Below are 13,537 nucleotides of genomic sequence, written 5' to 3'. Positions count from 1 at the left end.
AATAGCAGGGCCCATTTAAATGGAAATAGGTTCTACGAACAGAAACTTGAGAGGTCGAAACAGGAATAAACCCGTATGTCAGGAGGTTTTCAAACAATGCCTTGAATTAACACCAGTACAAGAAAACATCTTAGGCCACACTGAGCTTACTGAATAAATCCAGATACACATAACAGAGTGCTTGGGGTGTGCATGTGGAGTGCCAGTTCCCTAGGGAAAGGAAGATTGTTGTCAGAAGTAGGTTAGAGATAGAAAGTGCTGGGAAGATAAAATCACGACACTGCTGGAGTAACACGGGGGCCTGGGGCGAACTTGGAACTGATGGAAGGAGAGAGCTGAGAACCAGCTTTAAGGTAACTGCCAAAAAGTGTCTGGTGTGCCTGGTCAAACTTGAATGAGATGAACACAGGCGAGAACCAGCCTCCTCTGACCTATCTTTCTGATCATTAACTCACCCTTGCCCCTCAGACCAACTCTAATCCAGGTTCTGTTCATCTTGTGCCAAGACCACACTGGTAAGGACAGGGTAATGTTGTAGGTATGTATGGCATTTGTTGTTTGCTTTGAGAAGGAAGGATAATGAGAATCCTAACTAGCATAAGGAATAGCAGGTGTCGAGTGCTCGTTTATTCAAGACACAGACAAGGGCCATAAGGCTAGAGAGACTGAACTGCAGAGAGAATGTATTACATGGTATCAAAAAGGTTGGAGTGCCCGGATAGCACAGGGCCTTGTAGCTGGGGTATGGCTCTTGGATTTTGTTGAAGTTGAGGGAAGCCACGGGAGATTATCAACAGGAGAAGGACATGCTCAGATTTACATCTTTAAAGACCACTCTAGGTGTGTGTTGTGGGGACGCAGGGAGACAGTGGAGGCCAGGCATCATACTTGTGGGAGATGATTGTGACAGTGACAGCAGAAGAGGGAAGAGGAGAGGTGGAGATTATAGACGCGTATCTTCTTTTTGGAAGAGGAAAAAAGCCTTTACTAGGGCACAGGTAGGATTTAGGCTTATTTAATATTAATGCTTACTTAAATCCTCTGTGCCTTAAATTCTTTTGTTCTTAGAACTATCCTGATTCATAATTTAAAAGCTAGAATGTTAGAAGGCCAAGTATCAGATGTAATATCACAGTGCCCAATGCAATGAGAACTTAATATTCATCAAATATTTACCTGCCATTCAAATTAGCCACCCCCCACAATTATTTTTGATCTCCTGTCCTCTCTACTTTAGCTGTCCCTAAACTAAATCTTCATTTGTATGATTTTTTTTTTTTTTTTCTGTCCCTGACTCAGAAAGATAGGTATTGTGTTTACTCTGGACTTGCTTACATTAGATTTCTCCATAAAGCAGAACCTCATAGAAAGCCTTGGGTGCAGGGAGGGGATCCCAGAAAGCAGGAAGTCGGGGGAAGAGGAAGAGCTGAAAGCTGGGGTGTAGCTGAGGTTACCACCTTTGGCAGTTGGAGATCGGTCCCCTGAGGACTCTGTGAGGAACCTTGTAAAGAGTCCGCAGATGTATCCCTTTGAAAGTTGGGGGGCTACAGTATTTATTCACACACTCCCCTCTTTGCTGGCTGAGGGTTGTTCCCAGAGGAGGTAATTCTCCCACACTTCCAGGCTGAGGGAGTGAACTCTGCCTCACAAAACTCTTGAGGCAGAAAAGTGAAGAGGCTTAGCAGGTACTAAAAGGGGAGTGATTTGAGTGAGCAGAACTGTCCATGGCGCTGAAGCATCTGCTGTGACCACTGTGCCTCCTGAGCTGACCACTCTCTGGCACAGGAAGCACAGGTGTCTCATAATTACTTGCTAAATGAATAGAAAAAAATGAGATATGCGAGGAAGTGCTTTGTGTCCAGCTCAGCAAACCTATCATTATTAATAATGTTATTAGTACTTCCACTCCTAATGGATTCTGTGTCTTCAATATCCCTTCCCAAACTCTTCTTTCTGACTCATGGAGTGTTTCTGAACCACACCCATGGCAGCCCAGCCTCCTTTCTTCTCCCAGTCCTGGCGCTGGCCTCATGGGTCTTACTGCCCACCCATTCTCTGGGTATTGGCATTGTTCTGGCAGTTTCTGGGCTCTGCTCCAACCCACCAAGGTGAGGAGCGGTATCTATTCCAGTTCAGCTGGGCTGCCCGGTGTTCAGTGTTTCTCAGTGTCTCCAGGGACATGACTCTTCTAGCTTTTGGAATGTGTGCCCTGGGAGGCCAGGCCAGAAACACCGAGGGAACTGCTGAACTTAGAGAAGTCCCTCTCATCTGTGCTCTTTAGCCACTGGTAGCCTCCCAGGTTGCTGCACCTGGACTTTTAGGATAATATTTCCCAATTAGGAGTCCCCTGAATCACTTGTTAAACACATGTGGCCATGTACTCCTTTGGAAATTCAGGTTCAGTAACGATGGGGCCCAGGAATGTTTTTAAGGACACTGATTGGTTGTAATTTTCATAAAGGGAGGTAGAGCTTGGGTTCTAGTAACTAGCAGGGCATATTGTTAGAGATTAGCATTCCGCCTCTAGCCATAATCTCCTGCTCCCCTTCATTTACCTGGACAAGTACATCCATGGATTGGAAAGTCACTTCATGAACATCTATTGACTTCTGGTTCTGTTTTCAGTCAGCAATCTCTTTGTGTCAGGGGTCATTTCAAATTCAGTGCCTTGGTTTCTTTACCTTTGAAGGTGGCTGCCTAGTATTCAATCTCAGTCCTTTAGCACAGAAATTTGGTTAAAAGAAAAAGACCAATAAGAGAATGTCTTTAATATAGCTTAGACTCTCTAGAGAACAGAATTTTTTATTTACTGGTATTGAGGGTTGCTATTGTTGCTAATAATGTTACTGGAATTTATTGGCATCGTGTCTATGTCTGCATATAGAGCTATTGTTTGTACATAAAGAATGTTTTGCTCAGATGGTTGTCCTCTTGGGATATACCTTTTGTTTTCAAAAGTGTTTTAGGAAACAACAGTCATACAGTCAGCCAGCAGTCATCCGGGTATACATTAGTGTATCCCATGCTGCTTTCTGAACAGAGGCTCAGTTTAATGCAGCGGAATATCTTGAACTCTTTTTTTTTTAATTTATTTTTTATTTATTTTTGGCATAACAGTATTCATTATTTTTTCACCACACCCAGTGCTCCATGCAATCCGTGCCCTCTATAATACCCACCACCTGGTACCCCAACCTCCCACCCACCTGCCAATTCAAACCCCTCAGATTGTTTTACTCTTAAGAGTGATTCAAGGTTCAGCTTGGTTTGGCCTTAAGGTTCTGATTCTGTATGAAGCACTCTGAAGAGTGTTCTGGCTTCTCTCCTTTTACTCTTTTTGCCCAGGTTTTCGTAAATGTGGGTTAAAACACCACTTGCTAATCTCCAGCAGGTCTCTTCAGGGAAGAAATGGATCTGCTTGTAGGCATGAGAACCCCACCCTGCTGTCCTGCTGGCATGTTGTAGGTGGAGGACAGAGCATGAGTTTTATCATAATCATCATATACACTTAGGAATATACCAGAGTTGGCAGTTGTCCGTAACCCTGGGATGAATGCTTTATTCATTTTTTTAAAAGATTTATTTATTTATTTTAGAGAAAGGAAGAGAGAGCATGAGCAGGAAGAGCAGAGGGAGAGGAAGAAAGAGCCTCAAACAGACTCCTGAGCATGGAGCCCAACTCATGACCCTGAGATCATGACATGAGCCAAAATCAAGTTAGTCGCTTGACTGACTGCACCACCCACATGCGCCTTCACCCAGGGTGAAAACTCTATTAACAAACATATGAGTGCCTACTCCATGCCAAATGTCACCATTAGCCATAGATAAAAATAATAAGCAAGACTCACAAGGTCCCTGCTCCATAAAGTGTCATAAGAGAGAGGAAGAGACAATCAGGTAATTATACATATACATGGTTAAGGACTATGTTATGGAGCAAATAAGGAATTATAATACAACAAGAACATGGGACACCTGGTTGGCTTAGTCCATTAAGTGTCTGCCTTTGGCTCAGGTCATGATCCCAGGGTCCTGGGATTGAGTCCTGCATCGGGTTTCTTGCTCAGCAGGGAGCCTGCTTCTCCCTCTGCCTGCCTCTTCTCCTTCTTATGGTCTCTTTTCCTCTCTCTCTCTCTCTCTGGCAAATAAATTTTTAAAATCTTAAAAAAAAAGAACATATAAACGGGAGACTTGATTGTGAGGTACCTGGTATCTATAGGATGAATGTATTAATTAGGAGAGAAAGTGGATAGGGAATAGCATTATGGGCACAGGAACAGCATATATAAAGGCCTGAGGTGGGAATGACCATGGTGCATACAAGAAACTATAAGAATGTCAGTGTAGTAGGAGCAGAGAGGGGATGGTATGAATTGAGATTGAAGAGGTGCACAGATGCAAAATCCTGTAGGGTGTCCCAGGATACTTTAAATATATTGGTTTTTAAGTGCCATGTGCAGAAGGATAGTGACAAGTGATTGTGTGGAAAATGGTTTGAGAGTGTAGAGTGGAAGTAGGGGGATCATGGAGGCAGACCAAAAGACAGATTATAGTAATTGGACTTGAGGTGGTAGTGGTGGAGGTAGAGGTAAGGGGACAAATGCAAAAGTTACTTGGGATGAAAAATTGAAGGACTTCATAATACAATGGGTATTGAGCTTTAGGGAGAGGAAAGTGTCAGAATAACTCTGGCACTGGATAGAGGGGGAAATTTTTCACTGAGATAGGGAACACATTCATCTGCAAATTTAATTATTGATGATTGAAATATTGATATAAATTTAAAAATCCTATGCTAAAATATTGCTTTTTCACAAATTATTACATCTGTGATCTGACACTATCCTTAGGCCATGAAAAATATCTTAATGCTTTGTTCATCTTGCTATTTTGAATTCCAGTACATGTTCTGAGGGAAGACCACTGAAGGATGATCCTACATATTGGCTTGGCATATGCTTTAGGGTTCCAGCAATGTGGGAACGCCAAAAAATTTGGAAAAGATCCTCTTTAATGGGTTGTCCACAACTTTGCAGTCACCACATCCAGGAGAAGATCTTTTAATATCAGTGCACAATTAAGTTTTCTATTTTTCTGCCAGAAGTGCTTTTAATTTGAATTATATCATGGTGGCAATAGTAGGGATGGCAGGGGTTGTGGTAGTGATGTGGCAGTCAGTCCTGGGGGTTGTGGTGGTGATAATACTGATGATGGTTGTAGTGGTGATGATGACAGTGATGGTGGTGATGACCGTGGTAGTTTTGGTGACAGTGATGGTGGTGATAATGGTGGTGGTGGTGAAGACAGTAAGAGTGGCAGTGATAGCAATGGGAGTGGCAGATACAGTAGTGATCACAGTGACAGTGGAGGTGATGATGGCAGTGGTGGTAACAATTGCGGTGGCAGTGGGGGTGACTATGGTGGTGGTGGTGATGACAGTGGCAGTGGCAGTGATGGTAGTGGTGATGGCACCACAATAGTGGTCATGATGATGGTGGCAGTGGCGACAACAATGGTGATGATGATGACAGTGGGAGTGGTGGCAGTGTTGGTGAGGACAATGACATTGATGGTAGTCATGGTGACAATGACCATAGTGGTGGTGGTGGTGATGACAATTCTGGTGGTGGTGATGACACTGCTGGTGGTGATGGTGATGACAGTGATGGTAATGGTGGTGATGACAGTGCTTGTGGTGGTGACAATGTGCTGGTGGTGGTGATGAGAGTGCGGGTGATGGTGATGATGGTGCTCATGGTAGTGATGACAATGCTGGTGGTGGTGGTGATGACAGCGATGATGGTGGTGGTGACAGTATTGGTGGTGGGGGTGACAGTGCTGGTGACGGTGGTGATCTTCAGAGGCATGATACTCTCCTCAGTGCTGAGACCCATAGTCACGCTCTGTGGAACACAGTCTGCATTCCTTGTTGCCTGGACCAGAGGACAAGGCTGTGATGGAGCTGGCAGAGTGCTCTGACAGGCCTACCCATAGCAGAGATGTGTATGGTTCCTTTTCTGTTGTTACTTTGGATGAAGGGAAGCAAGAGAATTGGAGGGAATGTTTCAGTGTGACCCAGAATTTATGTTTAGGCCAGTTTTCAGACAGGACTGTAAATGGTTCAAGCAGTATCTTTAAAGATCTTTAAAAAAAAGGGAATTTGAGATACCTAGATACTGTTCCATTTCTCTTTTCATTGCTAAATTCCTCTATGGAGAAGCTTTCACTTTTCTTTCCTCTTCTGCCATGACCTTTATCTTGTTCAGTCCACCAGCCTTTTGTTTCTCTGCTTGCATTCTCACGAGCTCCAAATGACTGGGATTTTCTAGCAGTATGAACTTGGGCAATGCACCTTCATGTTCTGTTCTCCTTGCCTCCCTTGTTTTCTGCTCTACTTAGCACCTGGTACACCATAGATCACTGGTTTATTTCTTTAGGTTCTCTTTCCTCATATGAAAATTGTAAGTTCCTTTAGGGCAGAGACTTTATTTTATTCACTGTTTTATTCCAAAAACCTCCAATAGGACCTGGCACAGAGTTGGTGGTTCATAAATATTAATTTAACAAAAGAATAAAGTTATATAACTTCCTTATTTTCTGTTAAGTCAAATGGGATGCTAATGCTAATCTCATATAGTTACTATGAGGATTAAATGAAATAATGTAAGTAAAGTACCTGGCATTCCCAGGCTGGTGTAGTAAGGGCTGGTGAACTGTTAGATGGTCCATGACACTATTCTTTCTCATAACCTGTTTTTCTTTGTTATTAGAATGATATTCCAGTTAGCTTCTTATCTCCTTAGTGATGGATCTGTACCTTCTTTCTTCTGTCCACTAAACTGGCCAGTTTTAGAGAATTGCCCAGTGGCCCTGAGTAAGGAAACCCCAGGTTTTGTCTTTTTCAGCTTGTTTATTCACAAGGTTTTGATTATTGTTAATAAAATAGACTATTTATTATCATCATTTATAATTCTGTTATGTTAGTTTTCATATGTGATTCTAGATCCATGTGTTATTTTTTAATACAGCTAGCAGTAGTATCGTGAATTATCCTATGAGGTAGCTTCTATTATTTTCACTTTACAGATGAGGAAACCAAGCCTTACAGAGGTTGATATCTTACCTGTGGGTACACACAGCTAGTAAGTGGATCAAAAAGACATTCTTAGATCTGTTCCTTTTGTTTCTTCCTTTCCCATCCAAAAACGTGCACTGAGTGTATACCATAGCCAGGTACCATGCTAGGCTCTGGCTGAACAACAGGGAAAAAACATCAGTGCAGAACCTGTGACCACTGCACATCATAGTTACCATTACCACAGCCTCTCTGCTAAACTCACTGTGGAGTGCGAATTCTAGGGTGAGCCCTGCTCAGGTATTTTTACTTCCCTAACTCAGCCTTACTTCAAGCTGCAAATATCTAAATCTAAACTCATGAATTGCCTTTCTTTCTGCCAACTGCCTGCTCTCCCCACCAAAATTACATATTTTTCTATCTCCATTAGAAAAAACACTTGTCATCTTTCTAGTCACATAGTCTCAAAACTTTGGAATAACTTTCATTATCCCATTTCTTTTATTCCATACTTTCAATACACACCCAAGACCTCTTGATTTTTTTCCTTAAGATTTTATTTTATTTTGAGAGAAAGAGAGTGTGAGGGAGGAAGAACAGAGGGAGAAGGAGAAGCAGACTCCCCTCTGAGCAGGGAGCCCGACATGGGGCTTAATCCTAGCATCTGGAGTTCATGACCTGAGCTGAAGGTAGACACTTAACCAACTGAGCCACCCAGGCGCCCCTACCTTTTGATTATTTTTATCCTTGAAAATATGTCTCTTGTTTCTCCTCCTCAGTTCCTTTCTACCATTCTAATATCAGCTTTTATGCCCTGATCCTTGACTTACTGAAATTAGCCTCAAGAATGGGTGTTAATTTTATCCTCTGCTTCAGACTTCACTGAATTGTAAGTCTCCTAAAGGCCTTGAGTCTGCTTATTGATTATTATCTCCCCAGAACTATATCAGGCAGATAGGGGACATTCAGATGGCTATTAAATTAAAGCAACTTTGGTGCTTAGGCCACAGTTCTTAAACTTGATCTGGAGGTTTATTTGGGCAATTATAAGTACTTTCCCTGGAAGATCATGTAAGTATATTATAAGTAGGCTGTTCTCTGCATCTCAATAATATATATTTTTAACAAAGTCTATTTCTGCTTTTTTCCATTAATGTTTACTACTTGTGTATTTGTTTTACTGTCTGCTAGACCAAAGCCCTAGAGACATATATGGTTAAACTATAAACTGATAACTGTTTTTTCTATTGAATACCACTCTTCCATTTTTCTCGTGCTACCATAACTCTATAGAAATGCAGTTTGAGAACCAGTGTATATTACAAAGAAATTATGAACCATTCAAAATTTTAGATGTTACTGGATTGGACACCATAACTCTTGTGCCTAAGGTTTCCCCCATTTGTGGGATAGAACAATTCAGTATTTTCCGAAGCGCTGGTATTACTGTGTTTGCAGCTCAGGGAATTGATGGGGATAGAATGGGTGTGCCAGTGGTCTTCTTCCTTACTTTCTTTTCCCACTTCAGTGATCTCTTCCTGAGCTCACTGTTGAACCCTTAACCTTCCTGCATACTCAGGAGAGATATGCTGGCTTGTACAGATGTAGTAGAAATCAGTGCATTCTAGACAATTTTGTTTACCGTCTCCTTACTTTTCTCATTAGAAGTAAATTGTTTGCATAGTTAGCAATGCCCTCAGACTGAAAAAATTTTGCATTCTTAAACATATTTTGAAGAAGTTATGCTTATGGCATTTCTAAATGTGTATCATGACTTAAAGAAATCATTAATCTTGTTGACCCTTCAGGGAACATATATAGTTTCTTCAGGACTCAAAGTGAAGCTGCATAAAAACTGTGAATAATTATGTTCCCAAATAGATCTTTTTATAAATGACATAACAGTGACTAAATCTTGTATTAAGAAAGCAGGCATTTTATAAGAATAATAACTATAATTTAATACACTTATTATATAATAGCATGCAAACTGCTTCAGAAAAAGTTGAATGTTATATAATAGATACTATTAGATCATAACATTTGACAAATTATGATTTTGAATTCAGCATCTGCCTGTAGTGAACTTTTGTTTTTTTGTGTGTTTAAATTTTAAAAAGTTGATTCAGAGTAGATGTGCTTTAAGTCATTTTCTTTTATTAGAAATTATGTAGTGGCAAAACCCACACTCATCATGTTACACAGAAATTACTATGTTTATTAGTTAAAAGATAAGATGAAATTTCCAAATGCTATCTCCAGTGAACAAATAATATCTTTCTTTACCAACTGTATCAGATATATCAAATCACATACACAAAACTTTTTGAATTAATGAAAAAATATTAAATCTGTATTAGGTACTGAGGATTCAGCAGTGTAAAAATGAACATAATCACTAATTTTTTGGAGCTTACATTTTAATGAGGAAATGCAAATGAACTGGTTATGTCAGACAGTGATAAGTGCTAAGAAGAAAACCTAAGGACAGTGGGGTAGAGAGTGTAGGGAGGCTACTTCTAGTCAAAGACATCAGGAAGGCCTGTTGGGAGGTGACATCCAGCTACACTGAGGCTTATATGTTGGTAAAGTCAGTTTTATGAAGATCTGGAGGAGAACAGTCTGGGATAGTGATTAGGATGGTTTGAACAGGGAACAAACAATATGTGTTCAAGAAACCAAGAGAAAGCCAGAAAGGCTAGAGTGTAGGGGACTGGGTATGAGTGTTAGGAAGTAGGGCTGGACACTCAGGCACAGAATTCAAGCACTGTGATGTGTTACAGACTATTATAAGGAGTTTGGGTTTTATTCTGTGGTCAGTGGGACACCAGTGAAGATTTTGAACAAGGGTACAGCCAGATTTGTAACTGCCAGCTTCAAATGTGCACTGTTGAAAGATTTCTTTTAAATGGAAATAACTTTTCTTTATATTTTACAGAATCGACCAGAGGGCCACCATTTGGTCAAAGGATGCTTTCGAGACTCATCAAGACTTAAATGAAGTACGTGTCATCATTATTGGTTGTATGAAATGAATTAGCCAGTCGTGAAATTTATTATTCTTTTTTCCTAGTATTGGGAATTCTTTCTGATTAAAACTTTAAGTGTTTTTGCTCTTAAGTGAGTTTGTTTTCCCTGTAGCTCTTTGGGTAATGTTTTTCCTCACTCTGGAGCAAATAGATTTAAAATTATCTGAGAGACTGCTCACTACATTTTGGACCTAAACCAAGTGCAGCAGTCATTTCATTATTCTGTTTTCCACTTTGCTTTAGGATTGTATAACCATGGTGTGGCAGTTATATTTGTACTCTTTTAATTTTATTCCGTCTCTCTCTCTCTCTCTCTCTCCTTCTCATGGCTTTTGTACTCTCAAATGTAAACCTGCTTACAATTTATCCGTGGAGTATGATATAGTTTAGTGTTTGCAATAAGGTCTTCTTAGTACATTTTGAAAGGTTGAAGTCCTATTTTTCCAATCCAAATGATTTCTCATCAAACCGGACATCATTATGTTAACGTTTGGTCTAAATTTTCTTTGAAATAGATCATTTAATTCTCCTGTTGGAAATCAATATAACATAATTAGGATCCCTGTTATTATGAACGCTTTGGCTTAAGACCTTGGCTTGAAATACTGCCTAGTTTCCCTTGCCCTGATTTTATAATAAAGGAGCAGTGGGTGGTATATCTGATTAGGATCATAGCAAAAGGAATGAAAAGACTTGATGCTCAGATGCCAGGAAGAAAGATGATGGACTTGAGGCAAATTGCTTATTTGTCATGTGAAGATTGATCTCTTCTCTCCCTCCAAGAAAAAGCAATTAATTAAATTTAGGGGATTTTCTTTTTCATTTTTTACTTTAGAACTTGGCAGAAATGAATAGCCAAAGTTAAACCAGCTGCCTGATTAAATCAAGTTAAAAGAAATAACTAAAGTTGTGGAAAATGACCTAAAGTTAAAAAAACAGGACACTGCTTGTTATTTATTTGTGCATAGGGATGGCCTTCAAATTCCCCAATCTCATTCATGGTAATAAGAGTGACAAAGAGTTTAAGAAAAAAGAGGCAAGAGGCTGAATCAATGAACACATTGTTTATAAGCAAAATGCTAGCTATAGAGAAGCGCTGATTTGTTTTGACATAAGTGACTAGAAAAATGAGGTGATTGTAAGAATCAGCCTGTGATAGGTTTCAAGTATTTGGGAGAAACTCAGATTTGTGAACTAGAAGCCCATAAGAATGCTGAGGTGACTTGAGCATTCTAAAATCACATATGCGAAAAGATCTATTTGAAAATCTGCTTCCCTGTATTTCTTTGCTATATTGTGTTGGCAAATTTCATGGAATGTGCCAGTTTATTGCTCTGGGATTACATGGGTGCAGGAACATTGAATGGAGACATGTATTCAAACTAAAATAGGCAATGCCCTATTTTAAATGTGTGCTCTTCCATGATAAGGGAGTGCTGCTGATCCAAACTATTGATAAGAGTGGTGTGTGCTCAGTGTTTTGTTCCACTCAAAGGGTAAACTGTGTGGGATGTTTGTTCCAGTCCACATCTTTGGTGCACTTTCTGTTGTGACTAAAATTTGGGGGCCAGGGGAAACCAAGGAAAGCTTGAATGGGAGAAGTTTGACTCATTCAGGGAGGATCGGTACATTGATGAAGACATCCTATAGAGTAGATATATATTTAACTGGGTTTTTCTCAGCATTTCCCCAATCTAGGAAAACCAGACTCTTATGAAAGAATCCCATCATAACATTTATTTAGGAAAGAATCCTATGGAACACAGTGGGAAACAGAAATAATATTTTTAATTGAAACAGAAAAATATGTATAATGGTGCATATATCCTAAATGTACAGCTGGATGAACTAGATTAAGAAACGACATTATCGGGGTGCCTCAGTGGATTAAGCCTCTGCCTTCAGCTCAGGTCATGATCTCAGGGTCTGGGATCGAGCCCCGCATCGGGCTCTCTGCGAGCGGGGAGTCTGCTTCACCCCCACCCCCCGCCTGCCTCTCTGCCTACTTATGATCTCTCTCTCTCTGTCAAATAAATAAATAAAATCTTAAAAAAAAAAAAAAGAAAAGAAAAGAAATGACATTATCAGCATCCCAGACACCCCTGTATAATTCCTTCTAGTCACTATTCTCCAATAAGGATAACTACTCTTCAGACTAAAATAGATTTGTTTTGTCTATTATTGAGATTTTCATAAATGCATTGTATGTACTTTTCTGTATCTGATTTCATTTACTCAGTATTGTGCTTCTGAAATTCATACATATTTAGCATGTAGTTTTGGTTTTCTTCTCCTTGCTGTAACCCATTGTATGTTTTTTCCCCTAGTTTTTCACTATTATGATAAGTTGTTACTGATAACATTTTTTTTTTTAAATTAACTGATATTTGGCCTCTGTACAGCTGACTTTTTACAGGAGTATTCCTTCTATCTCGAAACAGAAATGCAAGACTTTCTGGTTATGTTAGCTGTCTTCATTCCTCTTTGTTCCTTTCTTGTTTTTATTTACCGTTGCCTCCCTCCCCACCATTCACACATAGCCATACAGTTCTCTGAAATGAACCCATCAGTTCCATATCTGCTTTCTTTCTTCACATCAATTGCAAGTCTAAAGTCAAAAGAGTTTCTTAAATATTTTCCAGACATTTCCATAGACCCTAATGCTGTATATACACAATAAAAATTTTAAGATGTTACATATGTACTTTATATTTTCCTAAAATTTCATATCTGTTAATCTACATCGACTTTTTGAACTTTTGAATTATACTTGCTCTGTCACAGATAGATGGGCCTCAGCTACAGCTTGGTTCCAGAGCTGACACTTGACTCCAGGTCTCCTGTACTCAGAAAGACAATACATGGTATGATTTGTCTACATATAAACACCTGACTCTGGATATATTCCCCTACTTTCCCAGTGAACTGGCTATAAAGTTCAATATTCTTTTCTTTTCTTTTCTTTTCTTTTTTTTTTTTAAGTAGGCTCTACACCCAGCATGGAGCCCTCCCAGTCAACTGGAAAACACATTCACTTATTATTACCACTTGGCATGAGTATAGATTTGATTCTGGCTAGTCTCACTTTTCTTAAGCCAGTCTCAAGCTACTAGTTTTTGATCTTGGGTCTCTTGACAGGACTTGCAACCCCATCCCATGGGTTTTAGTGCTTCTGAGACTATGTTATAGGAGTTTGTTTATGAAAAACTGAATAAGTTTCCCTGTTGCCATTGAGCTGAACTGTCAGATTTTTCCTCTGTAAGACATCAGAAGGTTTTATTTGTTGGGGTCTTCTGGATCATGATTGAAAAATATTCTAGACTTGAGATCTACCAATATCTCTCATCCATTTTTTTTCTTAAAGATTTATTATTTATTTGAGAGAGAGAGTGGGGGAGGGAAGAGCAGAGAGAGAAAGAGAATCCTCAAG

At 39.8% G+C, this 13,537-nt stretch overlaps 1 protein-coding gene across 6 annotated transcripts in view; it reads left to right on the top strand.

Moving 5' to 3' along the window:
- FAM13C (family with sequence similarity 13 member C) overlaps positions 1-13,537 on the top strand; it is a 157,494-nt gene that overhangs the window by 75,623 nt on the left and 68,334 nt on the right. For all 6 annotated transcript variants that reach the window (XM_059397448.1, XM_059397451.1, XM_059397449.1 and 3 more), the window contains one exon: positions 10,017-10,080. In XM_059397448.1, coding sequence (XP_059253431.1) covers positions 10,017-10,080 — 64 coding nt within the window. The remainder of the gene's footprint in view (positions 1-10,016; positions 10,081-13,537) is intronic.

The sequence above is a fragment of the Mustela nigripes genome, chromosome 4 (assembly GCF_022355385.1).
Source record: "Mustela nigripes isolate SB6536 chromosome 4, MUSNIG.SB6536, whole genome shotgun sequence".
NCBI classification, from domain to species: domain Eukaryota; kingdom Metazoa; phylum Chordata; class Mammalia; order Carnivora; family Mustelidae; genus Mustela; species Mustela nigripes.
Note: the sequence above shows the minus strand (reverse complement) of the source record. Positions and strands in the feature narration are given on the sequence as shown.